General features: G+C 36.5%; 1 protein-coding gene across 1 annotated transcript in view; it reads right to left on the bottom strand.

Annotated features, from left to right (window-relative positions):
• Positions 1–1575: 1575 nt before the first annotated feature.
• Positions 1576–24765, bottom strand: part of RALBP1 (ralA binding protein 1) — a 48904-nt gene continuing 25714 nt past the window's right edge. Inside the window, exons 3-10 of the mRNA XM_044666844.1 lie at positions 24228–24686; positions 20776–21125; positions 18997–19158; positions 12203–12334; positions 11084–11191; positions 7832–7953; positions 7402–7525; positions 1576–1929 (exon numbers count right to left, since the gene is read on the bottom strand). Of these exons, the coding sequence (XP_044522779.1) occupies positions 1660–1929; positions 7402–7525; positions 7832–7953; positions 11084–11191; positions 12203–12334; positions 18997–19158; positions 20776–21125; positions 24228–24686 (1727 nt within the window). The 3' untranslated portion in view covers positions 1576–1659. The remainder of the gene's footprint in view (positions 1930–7401; positions 7526–7831; positions 7954–11083; positions 11192–12202; positions 12335–18996; positions 19159–20775; positions 21126–24227; positions 24687–24765) is intronic.

Genomic DNA, 24765 nt, shown 5'->3' with positions numbered 1-24765 from the left:
TGCTTAATGGTCCTGGCACAAAATAAAAGTTAGCCAATATTAAGAGAATGGAAACACTGATTTAAAAAAATCATAACAGCTTGATAGAAATTAGTGTTTACACAAAGTAATCTTAAATATTTTTGCCAGCAAATAGAAAATGAATGTAACAGACAGGACACCAAGAAGGCTTTACACATTTACGTTCATCACCTGACCATATTTTAGTCACCATAATATCTTCTCTCCAGATTTTAAAAAAATAGTTATGTTGTTTTCTATAACATATCAAAGCTTTTTTTTTTGTACAAAATCAAATAGTGGCCAACAATTCACAACAGTGCAATAGGTAGAGGAGGATACAACCACATCCAAGAGGTGCTGAAAATAAATACTCAAAATTCTAGGGAATAAAGATTACCAATGTTCTTGGGGTTCATTTTCATTGTCATATATTGAATATTTGACAAATTCATGGATATCATTTAATCTAACAGATAAGAATATTCAGTCTTAAACAGAAAGTGGCCCAAGAAGACAGGCGTTAGGGAAGTATCACCGCTTTTAGGTATAAACCTCAATGAAACAAGAAGGAAAAGAGCATAGCAACTATTAAAAAGTAATGTTTTTCTATTGCTGAATCCTATCAAATGGGAGGCTATAAATCAGGCTCACTTGAAAGATAGAATTTAAGATTTTGTTCGAGTATATGGCTTAACCAGGCAAAGAGACATTACATTCTAGCCTAAGCAAGCAATAGAAATCCACCTTTTAGCAAAAGATCAGTCACATTAAAGATTTACCCATTTCTGTGTGGAAAGGAATTAGGAGGCAAATGCCTCCAAACAGCTTTGTGGAAAAGTTACAAATAACATGAAGGTACGTATTGATTAATGGTGTGGCCAAAATGAGCAACAAGCGGGCCCAACCTCACTTTCTGTTCTTTGTGGCTCGTGCTGCCAAACAGTTCTGATCCAAGAGAGCATTAAGGGCCATCACATCTGTCTTACTGGGACCAAACCATGCAGTTCCGGTGTGTGGTGGAAATTTATTTTTATGCAGTTTAGAATTGCAAAGTTAGAATTTATAATAAGGATATATAAAAGTAGCCAGTTAGCCCAAGCCATTCTTGTCCATCATGAAAGGTCAGATGGCACCTCCATTATGCACCAAAAAGGTATAAAAGGCACAAGCAAAAGTGACTTAAGTAAGCAGAAATCATGATGGGTGAAACAATAGATCAATTCACAAGGCAGATACAGTAATTCATTTCGGATTTGTTTTCCCCTGAAAAGAGAGAGCGGGCCTCCAATTCTGCTGCAGTGAAAACAAAAGAACATTTTTGGTTTAAAAAAGTCAAACTATTCTCGAGAATTAAAAGTTTTGAGGTTCATTTTATGTGAACTGAAGCAAATTAATCTTCAAATAAGCTAACTCTATCTGGAAAACACATCTGTCCCCTCCAAGCCTGAAAATGCTTTCGCTGCTTTGCACACTCATATGTAACCTGAGCCTGATGGGTAGAATTCATACATAGGAAAGAGACAGGCGTCCCGGGATTAAACGACATCTTTACATAATGTACACCAGAAGAGATGCGCGCACTTGTTCTCAGCATTACAGTAAATTGCACAGTCCTTGTTAAGTCCAGTAGATTTCATGGGCGCCTCGCACAGCTGATCAGATGGGTGTCTCCTTCCGGTCTTTGCTGGGTGAGGGCTTCGCCTGCTCCTTGACTGCCTTTGGCTGCTGCTCTTTCGCCGCTTTTGTGTCGGGGACGCCGTCTCTCTGCGGCTGAGGCCCGCCCCCGCGCTTTTCTGGCTCTTCGTCTTCCTGCACCTGCTGCTCGGACTTTGCTCGCTGCATCTGAAGCAGTCGAAGCTGCACTCGAAGTTCAATGATGGCCTCTCGCTCCTCATGAATTGCTTGGTTCAGATGATTGTTCTTTATCTTTACCAAGAACAGAAAGAACAGTGTTAATGAAGCAGTGAAGGCCAAAAAATGGTTTCTCAATGGCAAAGAAATAGGATACCATGATCTCCTTGATGCAATAAGTTCAACTAGGGAAGGAAAAAAAATACTGCTTCCTCTGGTGGCTCCAGACTTGGATCCTTTAAAGAAATACGGCGGTGTTTACTTGGAGCCTCAGTCCTGTAAGCATTTCTTGTAGGCCTGAGACAGTCTACGCCCCTTTCAAAACCTTTATGACTGCCTCGTATTGTATTTAATGTACAACTGACAGTCATTGTCAACTCACTCTTGGTCATTTATCGGAAAAACAGGAGCTCCCACACGTCATCCATATTTGGTTTTAGAATACTTTTTTTTACCTAAGAAACTGGTTTATTGGGACTTATGAAGCTCTTAATGCAAAGGAATCTTGAGAAGTGCCTCAGTCCTGCTCAAAATCCACTCTGCAGCAGGAAGTGCAGAAAGTCTGTTTTAGATGCTTGGTAAGTAAATAAGAGGGTTTGTTTTGGTGTTTTTTTAAATGGTAGAACAAGGCAGAAGCTTCCTTTCCAGCTACTACCTGGTACATTCCCTTCTGGTTTCAGACACTTCCTAACTGAGAGGCAGGGCAACCTCTTGGCTCCAGTTTCTGTAAAATAATGGCAGTATTTCCCTCACAGAGGAGTTGGAGGATCAAATGAAATTATACATGTGACATCTTAAGGCACTACATAAATTATAGGTAGCTATTATTACTACTAAATTTTCCCTGGAGATACAGCGTACACTATAGTGATGTGGTTTAAATATCCTTTCCTGGAATTGAAACGTTTTTTGAGGGAATAAAAAAATTATCTAACCTCTTCACCCCACTAACAATCATTCCTGTGATGGTGTCATTTTTAGTTCACCTTTCTGGAAGGGAAAAGAATCCTGTGATGATAAAATACTATGAGCTCCAAGCCAACCTCTGTTGAAAATATTATTTAAGGGGATGAAGAGGGAAAAAACAGATCTGGCCTCTACATGACCATAAGGCAGCACAGGCCTAGGTAGAAAGTTAGTGATGTATTTGGAGCAGCTCTGCTCCTTGGGTCACTAGGACCAATTGCTTCACTTTTCAGAGTCTAAGCTTCCCTCATTTATAGCTGAGAATATCCAAGGGACCTCCAGGTCCTTATCTATGATTCTACAAAGCTGTTCAATCTAAATCAAGACCTCCCTCTTATTCTAAGTCAAGTATAGGAAGACGGGATATTTAATGGGTCCTCAGTCTCTACAAAAATGCCTTCTCTTTCCAAGAGTATGAGAATTACAAGAAGAGTGGCTAGAAGAAAAAGATCAAGAATACCAAGGGAATGAATTTAAAAAAATGTGAAGGAAGGTGGCCTAGCAGTACCAGATCTCAAACTGTACTATAAAGCAGCAGTCATCAAAACAATATGGTGCTGTCTGAGAGACAGAAGGGAGGATCAGAGGAATAGACTTGGGGTAAGTGTTCTCAGCAAGACAGTGTACAACAAACCCAATGATGCCAGCTTTTGGAACAAGAACCCACTGTTTGACAAAAACTGCTGGGAAAATTGGAAAATAGTTTGGGAGAGTATTAGGTTTAGATCAACATCTCACACCCTACACCAAGATAAACTTGGAATTGGTAAATGACTTGACTATAAAGAAGGAAATTATAAGTAAATTAGGTGAACATAGAATAGTTTATCAGATCTATGGGAAAGGAAAGAATTTAAGACCAAGAGATAGAGAATATTACAAAATGTGAAATGAATAATTTTGATGAAATTAAAAAGGTTTTGTACAAACAAAATCAATGCAACCAAAACTAGAAGGGAAGCAACAAATTGGGGAAAAAATATAACAAAAACCTCTGACAAAGGTCTAATTTCTCAAATCTATAAGGAACTAAAAATCAATTGTACAAAAATAATCAGGCCATTCCCCAATTGATAAATTGGCAAGGGACATGAATATGCAGTTTTCAGATAAAACAATAAGCACATGAAAAAGTGCTCTAAATCTCTCAAATTAGAGAAATGCAAATCAAAACAACTCTGAGGTATCATCTCACACCTAGCAAATTGGCTAATATGACAGCTAAGGAAAGTAATAAATGTTGGAGGGGATGTGGCAAAATTGGGACATTAATGCACTGCTGGGGGAGTTGTGAACTGATCCAACCATTCTGGTTGGCAATTTAGAATTATGCCAAAGGGCTTTAAAAGAATGCCTGCCCTTTGATCCAGCCATAGCATTGTTGGGTTTGTACTCCAAAGAGATAATAAGGAAAAAGACTTGTACAAAAATATTTATAACCGCACTTTTTGTGGTGGCAAAAACTGGAAAATGAGGGGATGCCCTTCAACTGGGGAATGGCTGAACAAATTGTGGTATATGCTGGTGATGGAATACTATACTGTGCTCAAGGGAATAATAAACTGGAGGAATTCCATGTGAAGTGGAATGACATCCGGGAATTGATGCAGAGCGAAAGGAGCAGAACCAGGAGAACATTGTACACAGAGACTGATACACTGTGGTACAATCAAATGTAACGGACTTCTCTACTAGCAACAATGCAATGATCCAGGACAATCCAGAGGGACTTATGAGAAAAGAACGCTACCCACACGCAGAGGAAGAACTGTGGGAGCAGAAATGCAGAAGAAAAACTTATGATCAATCATGTGGTTCAATAGGGATATGATTAGGTTTTTGATGTTAAAAGATCACTCTTCTGCAAATAGTAATAATATGGAAAGATGTTTTGAACAATGATACATGTATAACCCAGTGGAATTGCTTGTCAGTGCTGAGAGGGGGGTGGGGTGAGGAGAGAGAAAGAACATGAATCATGTAACCATGGAAAAATGTTCTAAAAAATAAAATATACTAACTCATGTCAATTAAACTCCTTAAAAATATATATACATATAAGTAAATAAAGAGTGGCTAGAGAATGGAAAATGTATGGGAATAAGTTGCTATTTGGCTATTGTCCCCCAATATGCTGTCTCTCAGTTCACTGCTGCCCAGATATGATGCTCTGAGTTAGCAGGAACCTCACAGGCCAATCAACCTGATTAGGAATTCCTTCTACAACATCCCAAATTCAATAGGTATCATTGAGATTTCTACTTTATTTCAAACACTCCAATAGGCATGATATATCAGTGGTTCCCAAACTTTTTTGGCCTACTGCCCCCTTTCCAGAAAAAAATATTACTTAACCCCCTGGAAATTATTTTTTTTTTAATTTTAATAGCAATTAATAGGAAAGATAAATGCACCTGTGGCCATCACCACCTGCCCTGGATTGCTGCAGCACCCACCAGGGGGCAGTGGCGCCCACTTTGGGAATCACTGGTATATACAAAGAACAAAAATTCCTATTCTGACATTCTACTAGGACAAAAGATATAAACAGTAGATACAAGGTAAATGGAGAACAGAAGGGTTTCACTAACACCTGGAAGGCTCAAACTTAATAGATGATTGTACTTGAGATGAGCCTTAAAAAGTTAAGGATTCCTGGAAGAGAAAAAGGGAAAGCCTCCCAGGTATAAAGGGCAAAGACTATGGAAAAGCAATCAGGAGATGGAAAGTTCATGTGCGGGGAACAGCAAGCAGTCCAGTCAGGGTAAAGCTTGCACTGTATGCATTGTATCTTAGATAGGCTGGCGCCAAATAAAGGATATGAAATGCCAAACAGAGGAGTTTGTATTTTAGCTTGGAGGCAATAAGGAACCAATGAAATTTCTTGAGCAAAGTGACATAGCCAGATTTTTATTTTAGGAATATCAATTAAGCAGCTATGGAGAGTGAATTAGAAAGGGCAGAAACTGGAGGTAAGCTAATTAGACTAACTGCCCAGTAGTCCTGGAAAGAAGTGATGCCCTATATTGGAATGGCAACCTTGTGAGTGGAGAGAAAGGGAGTAGATATTTTATATATTGCTGTGGCAAAATAAGACAAGGCAGGTAACTATCTCCATCTGATGGTTAAATGAAAATGAATTAACATTGATCCAGTGACTAGAAGACTGTTGGTACCCTCAACAGAAATCAAGAAGTCAGGAAAAAAGGGGTGTGTTTGGGATCAGGAGGGAAAAGGTGGGGAGATTGTAGATATACTGAACTTGGCCTATGGGCCATCCAGATAGAGCAGGCAATTGGCAAGGTAGACAATCCCCAACAAATGGACACCCAGCCTTCACTGAAAAGATCAACAGTGAAGGAGAACCACAAATTATTATAATCTTTAATAGCTGATACAGCGGATAGTCTGTCTTGGTGCCAAGAAGATCTAGGTTCAAGTCTAGCCCCTGGCAGGTTGGCTGTGTGACCCCACTCTAAATTGATGCTCTAAAGCAGTGATTCTCAAAGTGGGCGCTACCACCCCCTGATGGGTGCTGCAGCGATCCAGGGGGGCAGTGATGGCCACAGGTACATTTAACTTTCCTATTGTCATTAAAATTTTTTAAAAAATTAATTTCCAGGGGGCTAAGTAATATTTTTTTCTGGAAAGGGGGCGGTAGGCCAAAAAAGTTTGGGAACCACTGCTCTAAAGCAACTCTCCAAAATTTCAAATTGCAGAGAAAGTAGTTACCCTGAAAACACTGGTCCAGTCTCTCATCCTAACCCTTTCCAATCATTACAACTTTTCCCTTATGTTAAACTTAAACCTGCATCTCTATAACTTGTACCCAGTACTCTTGAGTTATGCTATCTGGAAAGGAAAATAAAGTCTATTCCTGCTTCCATAGGACATTCTTCAATTCAGAGAGGACACGAAAAGCTAGGAGCTGCAGTTCCTTCAATCAGTCTTCTTATTTCATGATCTCAAGGCCTTTCATCATCTGGTCTCTCTCCAGCTTGATCAACATTCTTCTCAAAATATACCCAGAACTGAATACCTAGATATGGTCTAACTAGGACAGAGCTGAGTAAGTGTATCATAATAATGCTCTGGATACTGGGGCCTGAGGTGGCATTAGCTGACTTGACACTGGTCTAAAACTGGTGACTCATTTTGAACTTTCAGACAACTAAAACCTCTAGGGAGTTTGCAAATATAACTGGAATCATAAAATTCCAGGTTACTCAGTCAAACACTCCTTCATCTCATACAGGAGGAAACCGTCCTGTTGACAGGTTACCTTAGAAAGGTCTTCCTTAAGTTTGGATGAAAAAAATTGGGTTTTTATGCAAATTTTTTTTTTCCTGAGGGCTCATTTTAGCCAACTTAAATAGTAGGCCGAAAAGATCTTGGCTAGCCACCAACTGTGACATTCACCTGTCCGAAGAAAAAAGCCTAATATTTCATAAGTGGCTACCCCATGTCTAATTATAATTAATACTAAGATGGAAGAAAAAAACTTCCCCAAGCAAATGTGTCGTTTATAACATTCAATTTCCAAAACTAGGACGGAGACTTTTTTCAGAAACAATTTCTCACCTCAAGCTCTTCATTCTGTCTCTGTAAGTCTTCGAGAATGACCTGCAGCTCCTCTTCATCCTCACTCTCACTCTCACTCTCAGAGGAATATTCCTCTGTTTCACTCCGGCCATGCTGCTGACGACTAGAATGGTAAAGGGGATCACAAGTTTCATGTACCAGTGCAAAGAGACATTTGCCTGTGGTTTGGTGCTTTCAATACTGATTAGGTTTCTGTGCATACTTTTAATTCGAGAAGTAGTAGTATTTTGGACAAAGGGAAAGCTGAATGTGGGTTAATATAAAGATTCTGGGGCTTTTTTGTTTTAAGTAGGGAAGGAAAATGATAAGGAATAAAAATCCCCAAATTACAAAGGTCAGAAATTATGGCAAGCCTTAGGAGAAGGATGGGGTAAGGGAATATTTCCAGAACTTTCTCAGTCTTCCTTACCTTTGAATTTCAGCAATTTCTGCTCTGAGACGTTCTATCTCTTCTTTTTCTGAAGCAATCTGTCTCCGGAGGAATTGTTCCATGGCTAGGAGCTCTTCTTGTTCAGTCAGAATCTCATTTTCCTAAAATAACCAAAAAAAAATCTCTGAAGAGGTCCTGAATTTTTCATAGAAGATTTTATAAAATCCAACATTCTTATTTTTTTAATACTACTTTGAATTTTTATTTTTTTTAAAAATTTTTCCATGGTTACACGATCCATATGTTCTTACTCCCCACCCCCCAGCCAACATGCATTTCCACTAGTTTTAACATATGTCATCAATCAAGACCTATTTCCATATTATTGATAGTTGCATTGGTATGGTTGTTTCGAGTCTACATTCCCAATCATGTCTGCCTCAACCCATGTGTTCAAGCAGTTGTTTTTCTTCTGTGTTTCCTCTCCTGTAGTTCTTCCTCTGAATGTGGGTAGCATCTTTACCATAAATCCCTCAGAATTGTCCTGGGTCATTGTATTGCTGCTAGTACAGAAGTCCATTACATTCGATTTTACTACATTGTATCAGTCTCTGTGTACAATGTTCTCCTGGTTCTGCTCCTTTCACTCTACATCAGTTCCTGGAGGTCTTTCCAGTTCACCTGGAACTCCTCCAGTTTATTATTCCTTTGAGCGCAATAGTATTCCATCACCAGCATATACCATATACAATTTGTTCAGCCATTCCCCAATTGAAGGACATCCCCTCATTTTCCAGTTTTTTGCCACCACAAAGAGCACAGCTATAAATATTTTTGTACAAGTCTTTTTTATCTATGATCTCTTTGGGGTACAAACCCAGAAATGGTATGGCTGGATCAAAGCTCTAATTTCCAAGAGCTCTAAGGCAACCAATATACAATAATAAATTCAAGATTGAAGAGACTAGCTCTGCTTCTTTTTAATTTTTTTTTTTTTTTTTTTTTTACTATTTGATCGCCCACCAATCTGAGTCAATAACTTTAAATTTCCTTCTCAAACACCAGGTCCAAAGTGACATTAGCTACATAAAACCAGTAAGATGATTGATGGAGATATAGAAACAGGTTCACAGTGGGTGTTAAGTTTCAAAATAAATTAAAATAGGGGGGCCATTAGGTGATTCAGCGGATTGAGAGAAAGGCCTAGAAATCTGGCCTCAGATACTTCCTAGCTGTGTGACCCTGGGCCACTTAACTCTCACTGCCTAGCCCTTACTGCTCTCCTGTCATGGAACCAATAGAGTTCTTAGTATTGATTCTAAGATGGAAAGCAAGAAATTTTTTTAAAAAAAAGATTATTTTTCGTTTCTACCAAATAAAAACCAGGGTGAGCAGAAGTGAGATGACTTGATCATAGCTAGTCAACACAATGACTGAAATAATTAGTTCTAAATTGGAGAATGACTGAACAAATTGTGATATGTGTTGGTGATGGAATATTATTGTGCTATATGAAATGATAAGTAAGATGATTTCAGAAAAAGCTGGAAAGACCTACAGGAACTGACGCAGAGCAAAATAAGTAGAACAGGGAGAACAGTTCTTGCAGTTTTTTGCATAATAAAATTTTTTTTAAATTAGCTTTAAATAAACTTTTTTTCTGTGTGATTCTCACATAGAGGAAATGTTTCTATTTCTTCAGAAGACCTTAGGAATTAATCTTTGGTCAACAAAGATAATTTAATTTAAGATTTCTTGAAAGCCTTTTTAAAAAACAGAGTAGGTTAAAAACACATTACAAAAGGGAACATACATCTTACTCTCTCTGAGTGTGATATTCCCTGTGGGCCAGAACCAGGCCATAGATCATAGGGCCATGGGAAATAGTTGCCCATTACTGCTCTATGCAATCACAAAAACATTGTGCAATTTAAGCTAAATAGCAATCATTTTCTCCCAAACTATGAAATTTATGTCGCATACTGTAACTATGGCATCAAGAATATCATCTCGAGAGCTTGGAAAAAGACTTTGCTCTTGCCCTGTTCTCATGTTGGTGAAGGCATGGCACGTATGCTCCAGTGGCATGGAGGGGGCTGTTCCAACACCTCTCTCCACTGTGCCCAAGGACAATTTTCACATGCCCCACCCCTCTGCCCAATTCAAGCACTTCTCCTCCTGTCCCCTATCTGGAATAATGCATGAAGGTAGCTTGAAGACGTGGTTTGGACATGTGATCTCTAAAAGGTTCACCATTGCTGCCCTATACACTTGGACAAAGCAAACTCTAACTTTATACCTACAGTGCTTACATCTTTTCCCAGTAAAAGAGTACTTTCCAATCAACTAGAAAGACAAACTAAAATTTCACTGTAATGGGAAGAAGGGCCCTGATTCTTTTTTTTTTCATTGTTCAAAACCTATTATTATTACTATTTGCATTAGAGTGATCTTTTAACATCAAAAACCTAATCATATCCCCATCGAACCACATGATTTATCATATGTTTTTCTTCTGCATTTCTGTTTCCACAGTTCTTTCTCTGGATGTGGATAGCATTCTTTCTCATACATTCCTCTGGACTGTCGTGGATCACTGCATTGCTACTAGTAAAGAAGTCCATTACATTCTATTTTACCACAGTGTATCAGTCTCTGTGTACAATGTTCTTCTGGCTCTGCTCCTTTCACTCTGCATCATTCCAGTTCACATGGAGGTCATTCCAGTTCACATGGAATTGCTCCAGTTCATTATTCCTTTTAGTACAACAGTATTCTACCAGCATCAGATACCAAAATTTATTCAGCCATTCCCCAATTGATGGATATCCCCTCATTTTCCAATTTGTTGCCACACAAAGAGCGTGGCTATGAATATTTTTGTACACACATTTTTCCTTATTATCACTTTGAAGTACAAACCCAACTGTGGTATGACTGGGTCAAAGGGTAGGCATTCTTTTAAAGAAGGGCCCTGATTCTTATGAAATATCTGTATTGATATTTGTTTTTACTTAGCCAAAAAAAATTTCAATTAATTCTCCATCTATAAAAACATTTTATAATAATTTTGGTTACATCTGCCTATTGCTAATATGGATGGCCTTTCATGGGTCACACTTTGGGAACCACAACTTCCATTAATTCGCTTTATCAAAAAAAGATCCCTTAAAAGCCTATTATTAATCTAGTCACTTCATTCTCTGCAATGCAGCACATGTAACCGAATTTTCTTGAGGCATAAAAGGAGGAAAAATAGCTAGAAAATATTAGAGACTAAAAATGCAATACCTGGGCAAGTAGAATATTTATAACTTCTTCATTTTCATTCATTTCTTCTTTGGAAACATCCTCTTTTGAAAGGCTGGCAATCTCTTGGGCAATCTTGGTTTCACATTCCTGTCAAGCCAAACAAGTGATTAAGAGACCAGTTATTTCATATTCACAACAGCTTTCAGAGAGTTGCAAAAGATTTGTCATTCACATTTTTCTAAAATGTTTCTTCTGAAAGATTATATTTATGTTTCTTTTTCTAGAATTTAAAAACAATGGTAATCAAGATAATCATTTGTCCATATCCAAAAAAAAGTATTATGAGATAATGCATTCTGTAAAGGAAATATTTACAGCTGCTACTTTTGACACTGACACTTCCCTGACATTCTAAGACATTCACTACCACACTGAATCAGAACCTAAAATCACAGAACCCTGACAGCACGCATAACCTTCCCTTCTTCCCTATCTTTCCCTCCAAAAACAGTTCAAAAAAATACCAGAGAAAAATCGGGAGCTTCAATTTAACCTTTTCCATATTGGCCTAGTCATTAAGTAAACTGACAAAAAAATGCTGTGTTCAGATTTATGTTCTTTCAGAGAAATATAAGAAAATCAAATTTGTATTGTCATCTCTTGTTAAGCCAGGGTCCAGGACCTAGAGCTGATAAGAATGAGCAGGAGTTTCACAAAATTTAAGAGTTAAAAAATTTATTTATGGATTGGGTTGGTTTGTCACTAGAGACCAATTCCAATCTCATGTTTAAAGGAAAAGAAAAGGACACAGAAAACTGGGCAAAAGGAAGCAAAAGGTTTAAGAAAATGAGGATTTGTCAGTGAGAACAAGAAATATACAGCAGTATCTGCTTTTTACTCTCTCTCCAACTCTCAAATTTGGGCTCAGATAATTCCTAGCAGTATGACCCTGGGCAAGTCACTTAACCCCCACTGCCTAGCCCTGACCACTCTTCTGCCTTGGAACCAATATACAGTATTGATTCTAGGATGAAAGGTAAGGGTTTAAAAAAAAATTTTTTTAAAGAAAAAGCTAGAGCGCCAAGATTTCCAGTCCTATATATATTGTGGATAATAAATTATAAACATGGCACACATAGAAATAATATGATTACTTACTTGTCTTTTTGCTTCTCTCAATTTCCTTTTCAGGGCTGTTAAAATTCTTTGTACCTCCCATAACCTTTCTTCCTTGGATAAATCTTTTATTCCTGCCTGCAAATCTCGGTGTAGACAGTTCAAAAGAAACTCCTAAAAAAAAAAAATAACACAGAAACATCATTTGCAACTTCTTACAATTGAAATATATAACTAGATCTTTTCCAACCTTAAAATCACTATGTGCCACTTCTAAATGTTATCTGGTCTAATAAGGCAAAGTAATGCTATATTGAAAATGGTAACTAAAAATTATTTTCTATTTGTTTTGCTTAGGATGTCTCTTACTGTTGTGTTTTCATTTCCAGTTTGCTTTCATTCCCTAAGCACTGCCCAATGATGGGGCAAATAACTCTAAGAGCACAGGAGGTGGGCAGGAGATGCAAGCCTGTAATTTCAAAATCTGCTTCAGGTAAACAACTGCAATAACAAAACAATGCCTAATTATCTCATTGAAAAAATTTCATGGAGTATTTATCACGAAGGTTTTCCTCTTTAAGAACTGTGCTATGCTCATTATAAGGTAATCATTTAATGATATTTCAAAGATTAAAACGCCTTCAGGGATTTCCAGGGGTCTTTAACCTGTTTTGCTCTCAGTAGAAGTCTAGTGAATCCAGTGGACCTCTTCTCAGAGTATGCTTTCAACTCTATAAACTACAGAGGATTATTTTTTTGTTTTTGTTTTTTTAAACCCTTAACTTCTGTGTATTGGGTCCTTGGTGGAAGAGTGGTAAGGGTGGGCAATTGGGGTCAAGTGACCTGCCCACACAGCTGGGAAGTGGCTGAGGCCGGGTTTGAACCTAGGACCTCCAGTCTCTAGGCCTGACTCTCAATCCACTGAGCTACCCAGCTGCCCCTACAGAGGATTATTTTTAAAAAACAATTATATTGAAATAGTTATTAAAATGTTTTTTACAAGTTCAGAGACTCCAGATCTTCTGATGTCATCCATTCCTTTGCCAATCTCACCTGCTTTTAATTCTTACTGTTTAGAACATTCAAACTTTTTTTTATTACTAACCCAAATTCCTGTATGTTTAGGTATACCTATTTCTAATACCTTCTCAAAAGAAACTGAGTAAAATTAATCACAATAATACTTACCTATACTTGAAAATCTTTACGATAACCCTTAACCTTATCTCATCCCTGGGTTAAACCTGCTCCCTTTTAACTTCTCATTATAAAGGGTAATTTAACATTGCTATTCTTTGTGAGTTTTTAAAAATAATATGTCACCATTCATTTTTATATTTCTCAAACCATGGCTAACAAGCTAGAACTAGGGTTCAAATCTTCTGAAGCATTGCAATTATTTAAGAAAATTAAGCAAACAAAAATAAGAGAACATTTTCAACTCTAGACTCTATTTTTGTTCATTATTCCCAGATTTTGTTTTCTAGGAAGTCATCCTTTCCAAAGTTGTTTCCACAAACGTTTATCTATAAGTGATCCTCCATGTATTCACAACAACCAAACTATCAAGTTCTAAATCAAACTTTGCTAGTAACAGTTAATCCTCCAGTTTGTCATCTATAACTATAAACTAATGTTTTATCTGGATGTGGGGGCATAGTGATTAGGGAATTGCTTATGGCAGTGATGGAAAAACTACGGCCTGGATCTGGCCCGCAGGGAATAGTTTGTCCATCATTGATTTATGTCAGTAGTGAAACTTCTAAGAGGCATAAGTTCAGAGCTGGTACTAACAATAGGCAATGTAAGTAGTTGCCTATACCACAATATGCAAGAATGCACAACATTGAACACTTTTTAATATGACTTTAAAGTGATAAAATTCCACTTTCTATGATGTATACATATTTATTTTATGCTCAAGTGAGTCCTGTGTGTCATAATGAAGGATTAAAAAACTGCCCCCTTACAATTTGTGTAAACTGATATCTTGAAATTAGAAAATTTGTTGTAAATTATATGACACTCCTACTCATATTTTTGTAATGAATTATGTTCAATTTAAATTTTGTTTTTGTATCTTATTTATTTTTTTTAAGAGCTTATTTTTCCATGGTTACATGATTCATGTTCTTTCCCTCCTGTAATCAACAAGCAATTCTACTGGGTTTTAAATGTATCTCAATTTAAATTTTAAGAACTATCTTGCTTCCTCCCTAGAAAAAGAGAAACTTATTTAAGGGGGCAGAAAGAGGGAGCCTAAGTCCTCCTGAGAACTCCAAGATCAACAAGCTATGTGATAGTTTGGGGGAAATCCCCCCAGATCAGTCCATAACAGAGTGATGATACTAGATAATATACATATAGGAAAATAGGAGAAAAATGGCAATTACTATGTGGGAAAAGGTAGAAGAAAAGATCTTGTAAAACCAACTTTGTAAACTTATAAGGACCTGCTTGAGGCCATGTATTTAGGCAAGGTCATACACCAAATCACACTGGAAAAGGGTTATAGAATTCCAAAGCAACAAACTGGCTTACTAAGAAAAATAACTATATCCAGCCCTAGCCTGGAATTAGTGAGACTTGATACTTGAAGTAAAATCTCTTGGAATTATAATTTATGTTATTCTAAGTACTGAATTCAGGTATGATTATCTAAAGTCAGTAATCTGCCATTTGAAAAAAATTCCACAAGATACTCAGAGTGTGATCTTAAATTGCCATAGGTAGATGACTGTATCTGGAAAAAAGCCAAGAGGATAATCTTGGAATGACTGAAGGAGTCTCTTGAGTCAATTTCCTTTACTTCCTGTTACTTCCTTTTGAACAGGAATGTTGCCCACCTGGTTAATCCTGAATCTGGCTATCAACTGTGACTCTTACCTGAAATCGGTTATGTTCTATCTTGATACACACACACACACACACACACACACACACACACACACACGAATCATTTTGTGTCCTTGGGCTTAGACCAGTTTGATGCTGTGATAATCAATCTGCTTTTTCCTTTTATAGTAAATTTCTATATCAGAGTAGGTGAATAGTAGAAGTTCTACTATTGCAACACTAAAGCTGAAAAGTGTGTAAAATCTTACTGTTTTCAATCTGAATATGTGGTCATTCCATATTCAAACAACTAAGTAAATCAGTGCTTGGGCTTCTCATCTGCCTAATAGTTATATAGTCATATATAAGATTAAGTCCCTGAAGAAGCTCATTCTTTCAGAATGCCATGGGAATAACTGAACAAAGACTTTTAAAGCTTGTGAAACAAAGATATGATTCTATTAATTTGTGAGGTTAAAAGTCAGAAACCTATTTTGTTTTAAGGAATAGCATCTCATTGCAACCAAAATGATTACCTTAGTGCAGGGGTCGGCAACCTTTTTGGCTGTGAGAGCCATAAACGCCACATTTTTTAAAATGTAATTTCATGAGAGCCGTACAGTGCTCACAGTGCGCACTCCTGTAACAGCGCCTGAAAAAAAATTGACTTTATGGCTCCTGCAGAAAGAGTCATACATTGCCGACCCCTGCCTTAGTGGAAAGTAATGTTTATATAATATACAATCCATTTGAATATCTTACATACATTACCAAAACAACTAAATAAGTCTTCCAATAAACTATTCTTTGTATACAACTGGGAATTACTTAGTGTACCTACAATGTCTCATTCCAGGTCTTTTGTTACAATTGGAATTAATTCAGTCTCTTTCAAGAATATTCATTTGTGTAACCACTGAACCTAGAGGTAAAAAGCATCTACTCACAAAAAGTGTTATTACCACCTATGTTATCATGTATAGGATGAGATACTTAATAGCATTTGATCAACTTAAGAGAATTGGAATTAAGAGTCAAAAAATTTTAAAAAGCAACAAGAGCTAACAATCATCTGTGTTAAATATAAAATGATCCTAATGGGGCATGCAAAAACTTAAATTCTCTGAAGTGTCAAATGAACTATATGGGTTCCTAATTCGACATTCCACAGATAGCTCTATTATTTATTCATTTTTGTAAACCCTTACCTTCTGTCTTTTGGAATCCATATTGTGTTTTGGTTCCAAGGCAGAAGAGTGGTAAGGGCTAGGCAAGCCCTCCCATCTCTCAGCCTGATTCTCAATCCACTAAACCACCTAGTTGAACCCTTGTAGCCCTACTGATGATCAGAAACATAAGGTTTGAGCTGCTTTTTACCACATGAACTAATGAAGAAATAAAATTTGAGAGGCTGCACTAACTTGTACTGACATCTATAAAAGATAGACCGTCTAAGGATCTTTTCAAGTAACTGAACAAGAGAAGCAAATCTACTGAAGAGATGACCACCTCAGAACTGCCCCAAGAACAAGAACTATCCTAGAATATTCATGAGAAGATATTTCCAGACTGGGCTACATGGAACATCTAAGATCCAAGATGAAAATTACTGATTAAATAGATATTAGAAATGGGGTACTAGAATACAAGGAAACCTGATGTTAGTTAATATAGATGATTATTATTGTATTACTTTGACTTTTTGCTTCACTGTATCTGTATAATGAGTTCTCTCAGTTATCTTAGTGTTATGTGAATTTCCCTCAAATTTGTTTATGGCTTATTATCTTCTTCCTATGACTTATGCTTTGACTGCTCAATCTTATTGTTCTTACATTAACTGGAAAAATTGTGAAAGGTCTTTCCATGAAGAAATCAAATTACTCCAATTCCATTTTGTAATTGATTTTTTATTATGTATCACCCCCAATATACTACAAAATTGCCAAAGTCATGTTTCTTTGACTCTGAACTTAATTCAGAAATTCAGCTAACCTGTAATAAGTTAAGAAATCTAATTCTCTCATTAATCACCAAATGTCATTGATTCTCTCTTCACCACTTTGGGTGGAAGAAAAGTGTAACAACAATTCTCTTTTTGGTTATATTATTTCCTGCTTGTAATTATTTTGCTGTAGTGGGTTGTATCTCCAATGTAATTCACTGTTGAGCTCCTCTTCCCTCCTCCATAAGAACTACTCATCTACTGCTCAGAGAACCTTTTGGAATAAAGTATTATCAAAAAGAATATATGAGCAAGTCACAAGGGGCAGAGTGTACAGTGGAAGCATGAATGACCTCAAGTATCACAGTTAATGTAAATAGCTCTATCCCATGGGAATACTTGCATGTGAACCTGGGCCATCCCTAGCACTATGCTTTCTTTGTTCCATTTCTATATAATATCTGGCCTGACTTGGGGTTATTGTGGAGATCTACCACTATCATCCTGCTAACAAGGACTAGGCTCCTGAGTTAGCTCCCTCCAATAAAACCTATCTCTTACCATGCTGGTGTGAACTGCCCCTCTTTCTTTGATACTTCAGTGTTGTAAGGATGGGATTTGTGAAAGGGGGATGGGACCAAAGGAGCCAGAGAAGGCAGTTGCTGACAGTTGAGACGAGATAGGATTCTGGGAACTGACTCGGGAGAGGAGAGGAGAGGAGAAGAGAAGAGAGGAGAGGTCTTCGGACAGAGGACTGGAAAGTGGGAGTAGGACAATCCAGCTTGGATCCAGTCCTGAGGGCTTCCTGAGGATCTTTCTTTGGAAACTGAAACCCTGATTCCCTGATCAAAGCCATTCCATTGCATCTCGCCCATCAAGACTTCAACCATAAAGACAGCTTTGGACTCCATTTTGGGAGCACTTCTCTTAGTCTCCTTCACCCATTACCCAACCTTGCTGAGAGACCCCTTTCAGTCAAAACTTACAATTATAGAAAAGGATAGAAACAGAAAAACAGAAATAGAAATAGAAGAAGGGGCAAGGGGAGAAGCTTAGGAGTGAGAACCACTAAGGTTCCCACCTAAGTGATGGACCCCATAGGAATAGTGAAGAGGACACCCCAAAATCCCTCTGCCTTTCACCCCTTTCCCCAATCCCTGATTTGCGAATAATAAAAAGCCATTCAACAGATAGCGTTCCAGTGTGCCTGAGAGACAACAAGGGAGAGGGGAACCACAGTTTGGTCTGGCTGCCTCCATCTTGAAGCCAGACCCCCCCCGCTGTGAATTTAACTGATTAGGGGGAGGTTTGTGTGAACCCCGTCCTTATTCAGGATCGAATTGGGGTACCACATACCTCCAGCTCCTGTGGGACAGCAGGACCATCCAGGTTACCCAGTTTCGGGGTGACACCCCCTTAAAGTCTCCTAGTATATATTCGGCCCCAGGGGAGTGCTGGAAGAGAGACTCACCCCATAGACTTTTACTATCTCGATTTCTATCAAACATCCCTAACTGGTTCCTTTATTATTACAATATTCTCTCAGGGGGTGGGACTGCCCCTCTAGATGGTCTGCCATCCTACAATTGGCACTATCAGGGCAAAACAGATCTGCCCCTTACAGTATCCATCTACCCATTTTCAAATGCCAAATGATTTATGCTATTGCATTAGAGAACAGTTTAATCTTTAATCATACTAGCTCTAAGCCAATGAATATGAACCACTCTTGAACAGAAGAATAAGGAAATCAAATGAACTTATTCAAAACCTTAGGTTTTGAAGTTATCCCTGAAGAAACAGATCACATCAGTCAAAGGAACATATTATTAAACAGTATTAAACACATTCCAGAATATGTCAATGAAAACATTTAATATTCCTGTGTCTAGTGCTGGATATATCAGCAAATTAAAAACTTTTCCCTCTATGCTAGATGAGGAAGCAAAGCACTAAAATTCAGGTCAAAGGCTTGATCTTTGAGCCAAAATATTATTTAATTTACTGGGCTAAGAAAATACACATATATGAAATATATACATATAGGATTGCAAACCTGTCTTCTGATTTCCTCTTTGATGCTTTCTTGTGTTTCTGGCAGTGTTGGCATAGTGGCCATGTTAGACCATCGAAGAGGTTTAGTCACCTGTTTTAGAGTTACATTTCCAAAGAGCTCTTGTACATGTGTAAAAAACACATACAGGACCCGGTTACTTATCTATAAAGAGAAAAAAATTTTTCAGCCTTTTTTGTAATTCCAACTTTCTTTGCACTAATGAATAGACAAACTTATAACAGAATTCTCAGGAAATCTAGTTCAATGCATTTCTGAACAAAAATATCCCTTGGGTAATCAATCAAAATTTTCTTATTTTATTAGCAACTAAACAAACTTCATTCAAATGTCCATGGACAAACATTAATTACAAATACAGAAAAAGTTAAGTCATTTTTACCTACAACACTGCAAGTGAGAAGTCAAAAATAAAACACAAATTCATGACTCCTAATTTCTATCCTTAAAGACTTATACACTGCTATTTTTATATGCCCATCATGATTTCTATATATTTATCTTCTATTAAAATCTTCAAGAGTATGATAAGGGATACTACCTTTTGATGAACAAAATTAGAACTATCATATTGGAAAGCTCTCAAAACTCTAAGTGCTCATCTTTAAATATGAATACATAACACTACAGTTTATTTAAAAGTAGCATTGCAAGGGGTTACCTATCAACTTTTTTCCTTTGGAATTTGTTTTGGTAATTCTCTGGTAAGCCACTAGCTTACTAAAAATATTTTTAAAATAACCTTTTATTCCTTTCCTATAACTTACTTTAAATAGGACACATGCAACTGAAACTTTAGTGATACTAACAGTCCTAGTACAATACTGCTATGTATCACAGTAACAAGTTACCCAATTCTGACATTGTACCTGATAGTAACAGATTGAAAATATGGGAAGTAATGGGGTCTGCATTTTGCTCCCAATACAGCATGACAAAATATCTATACAAAGGATGCTTGGCAAAAGCAAAAACCCTGATTTCCAATTTGGTTGGGCTTCTCAACAATAATACTAGATTAGAGTAAGCGGGTATGTACACAAAAATGTATGAAAATGCAAAGAATATGAATACTGATTTCATTTCAGCTAAGTTAATATACTACCCAGACCTGAATAAGGAGAAAAACACAATAGTACAAGTTCTGTCTTGATGTTTTATATCCATATCATACAAAAGAATGCAAACCAATTAAAGCTGTTGCAAAAAAACATCAATTAACATAACACCCAATTCTCTTACTAAATCATCTTTCCTCTGATTAGAAAATCATTAAATTTCTAACACCCACTGTTTTACAATGAAATGCTAAGGTCAAAGCTTGACTAAACCAATTCTAGCAAAGTCCTCTGACCTTCTTGCACAAACAATACAAGCCTGGGAACAGTATTTTAACAGTGAGTTTTATTTGTATGATATAATTAGTTAATGCTTGATGAGATAATTAAAAACTTTTAAATGACATGTACAATGGGCTCCTCCCATTTAATGATAGGTCACTGTCATTGTGATATAATTTAAAGTTTCACACCAAAGTCTCTGCAATATTCAAATCACATAATTATATGGAAGGCTAACTATTACCACCTAGCTGATGGCCATACAGTCCCTAGTATTGTGGGTCTAGTCTAATCCTGATACATGCAGTATCATTTTATTCTTAACTGCTTCTTATGCAGGCAACACAAATAGAAGGCCTTGCCTAGGCTCCCCCTGCCATTTCATCTGATCTATGAGTTTTGTTTAGAAAAGACCAAATACCTGAACAGTAGGGCTGAGCACTATAGAAATATTCTGTATGTTCATTTTTGTTTCCAATTCCTTTGATATAACATGGTCCATGTGCACAATCAGCCAGGAAATCAGAAGATAGTTACACTCTGGCAACTCTTTCAGCAAGCGCTGGAATTCCTGCACTTTCTCACCCTCTGTGTTCCTCCCACAAGCCTCTTCAAAACGGGACAAAAGCTCTTTGGTAAGCAAGTTTTCTGGAAGGTCTCGCAAATACTGCTTCAGCAAACTGGCTACAGTATTAGGTTCATATTCTTCCAAGTTTGGAGTTTCTTCTCGGTCATAAGCTGCTTTTAGCTCATCCACCTTTGATTTTATTCCTTAAAATATTTGAAATTTAAAAAGAAAGAACACGGAAAAAAAGGAATCAAACATACTTAAGCAGACTAAAACAAACCAATTTGCAAGCTATCTTCTTCACTATACAACTCTTCTCATTTCTACTAGATTAAACCAACTACAAACAATCAGATCAGTAACAAATTATCTGCTACTAAATTATTTACTTGCCTAAAGGATAACTGACTTGATCTTCAAACATTATTTGCATATATGACTGTATTCTGTCAGAAGCTGACAATTAGAAGCCTTGCTATTTATCTAGTACAAGATATGTTAATATTTATGGAATCAAAGACTCAAAATTTTCTTGCAGAAAGAACCTCATTCATACAGTAAAATTTAAAACCCAAACCAGCAAATAACTAAGAGTTCTAGTAAAAATGTAAAAAACTCAATTTGGCATGTGTAGGTGTACAAAGATACATTTCTGAAAAGACTTGGAAAATCAAATAATTAAATTTGAAAAAAAAAAAGCTAAATAAATTTCAAATGGGAATGGGGAGCTTTTAAACAAAAACCAGCCTTTTGATTTGTATTCTTTTGTGATTTAAATGATCACCTGACTGATTTAAAGATACTTTTGTATAAGGTTTTTAACAAGTATTTTCTTAAAATAAGACACCTGTCTTGGACAAAAACAAAAATGGAGGACAAAAGATATATTTTTGTTTAAATAAGGCTTCGATTTTTTTTTTGGTTGGGGCAGGATAAACCTTTGATTTTTCAAGATGCTAAATAGCAAATATTTGTATTTGCTTCATCTTTAGTCAACAGAAAATATTTTATAATATTTTATGATTTTTTGCTTTTATAAAGTTAAGTTTTTAACACCTAACCATCAATAGGATTTGGTAAGATATTCCTGCTTTAAATTTTATCAAAATTTGAAGGTGAAAATTATGAAAAATGAGTTAAAAACTTATAACTCTCAGATGTAATGCTGGAAAAACTATTGCATTCCTAGAATTACTGACAAGTACATAATAAATACATAAATAATTGACTTCATAAGACTTGTGATTATAGCAATGATAACATAAATGCAATGAATAAAACAAACCCTATTTCAAAACATTCTGTGAGAGAAATAAATTTGCGATTAAACATAAAATCTACTTCTAATCAAATGTCCATTTTGAATTTATAAGAGTTTTATAGCAATACTTATAAATTTATGTATGTAGATGACAGCTAAATATCATTCTATTCATGTTCTTAACCAAATCTTTGCCCTACCTAATTTCTACCCCACCACTGGGCACACCATGGATGGTCATTTAACAAAAGGGTTTGGGTTGGTTTTTTTGTAAGAGCTTTAAAATTTCCCCAAAATGTTTTTCCGGCTAAAAAATTTACATTTGAAAAAAAATTTACATTTGAAATAAAGCATTCCATAAAGAGAGACAATCTGGATAGACATTAATGTGCTATCATAAAGATCAAACAAACTGTATAAAACAAAATTTCACATCAGTTTCAAATTAGAATTACAAATGTATCTATTAAAACTAAATACATCACAATATACAAAAATCAATGTCTGATTATTAATTCTGCTAAATAGTTTCCAAAAATAAAATATATCATACACTTATATGCACTATGCTAAACATAACACGTCTCTACTCCTGAATAGGCCACAAGACTATTTCAATTGATAAGAGAATCAGCTTAGTCTTTAATTAATAGGGGACCAGCTAATCTTGAAAGATTTACACACAAAAAAGGGGATTTCTATCACTGAAAATAACTAGAAGAGCTCTACACTGACAAAATGTACTTTATAAAAGCTCTGTAGTTCTCAGCATCCAACAGTGAAGAAGTTGTTTAGTCTGTAAGATGCCGGTCAAGTTCACATAAAACAACTAATTTGCCACACAGTTTTTGTCTAATAATTTGTACATTTGAAAAAAGTTTTCAAACTCCTTTGAATATTATTTTGACATTGCTATCAAAGAGCTATTTCAAAGATTTCTAATTCAAAGTCAAAATTTTTCTTTCTAGAAAATGAAGACATAATTTTCCCAACTCTAATAATCAAAAAAAATTTTATGACACATGTCAAAACTTTCACACAAATTTGAAAGGTGAAAAAATAATTCAGGAATATATTATTTTCAGGTTTTTTAGGAGCCTTTCCCATCTCCCCAAATCATTCTTTTAACAAACAAATTACCAAACAAATGTGTGAAAAGAGCACTGCATTTTGTAATATAAATATGAAAACTGAAATTTATCATACACTAAGAAGCTGAATATAAACATTTAAGCAGATAAACTGCCTTGTTATACAGGGCACAGGTTGTATTATAATCAATCATGCCCCATACATGATTCACACTGAGCTATATTATATTCTTTAAGAGCAACAAATTTTGGATAATGTGAGGCCCTCCACAGAAGATATAATTTCTGTTAAACAAATGGAAAATATGTCTGTACATGTAAGTACTACACATGGCTGAAAGTACTGTTTAATGTTTTGGCCTAAAAAATTTAAGACCAAAATGTTATGCCCCTTACCTGGGGGAAATACAGCTCCTCCTGTTCGGTGGTGATGACAACAAGATATGTCTTTTAACTCAGGGGCTTCTAGAAAACATAGCTTTTCTCCTTTCTCCCACTAGGTGGTTTTGCTGCCAGGCTGTTGTCCCTGCTCTCCTACCACTGCTACGTCCAAGTGCCTCACTGCTGGGGGAGGGGGATGAGGGTGAGATGCAAGAAGGAAATAGGGTATATATGGAAGGGTCCAGATTGGGAGACAATGCCCAGAAATTCTACTAGTCTCATTTTCTATATCACTGGGCTACAGCTGAATATCAAACTGGCACAATATAAATCTCTCTCTATATAACTCAAATGTGAATCATACTAATGGAAAGAAATATGGTACAGGAAATACAGTGCCCAAATGCCAAGTTTTAAATATTTCCAATTTGGAGACATCAAGAAAATGAACTTTGGACTAGAGCAAAAGACATAAATCTTCTAACCTTAATCATGTTTCTTCCTTTGATAAATGAGGAAATTTGATGTTTTGGGGGTTTTTTAAACCATAACTAGTAATAGGGACACAATACCTGAAACTCTGTAGATGCCTTCACATTTCATGCCATACTTCTCTACATAATCTATACATTCACGAAAAACAGCTGGCAAGCGGATGCCATCATACATCATGGTCCTCTCTGCTGCTTCAGCCACAGGTATCCCAAAAATGGGTCTGAGACTTGGAACATCAACCTGAGGCATTTCTGGCTCCTGAGTTGGCTTTTTCTTTTTCTTCTTTTCCTTCCACTGTTTAACAACATCAGCTGCTGTCAAGTCTTTTGATTTCTTCTCTTTATGTTTTTCTTCCTTGTGCTTTTCTTCTTTATGTTTTTCTTCTTTGGGTTTCTCTTTTACTTTAAAATCCTTTTCCTTCTTTTTAGAAAAGCTCGGTTTCTTAAAGACATGTATTCCCTTGGACCTCTTCATTTTGGAAGGACTTTCTGCTTCATCTCCTGAGCTGTCCTCCTGAAAGGCAGCATAGCCTTCAGCTATCAAGATAAAAGTGGGGGACATTCATTACATCTTTGTTTAATGTCTAAAATTATCAATCCACTTGAGAAACAATGG

This window comes from Gracilinanus agilis, chromosome 1 (genome assembly GCF_016433145.1).
Source record: "Gracilinanus agilis isolate LMUSP501 chromosome 1, AgileGrace, whole genome shotgun sequence".
NCBI lineage: Eukaryota > Metazoa > Chordata > Mammalia > Didelphimorphia > Didelphidae > Gracilinanus > Gracilinanus agilis.
Note: the sequence above shows the minus strand (reverse complement) of the source record. Positions and strands in the feature narration are given on the sequence as shown.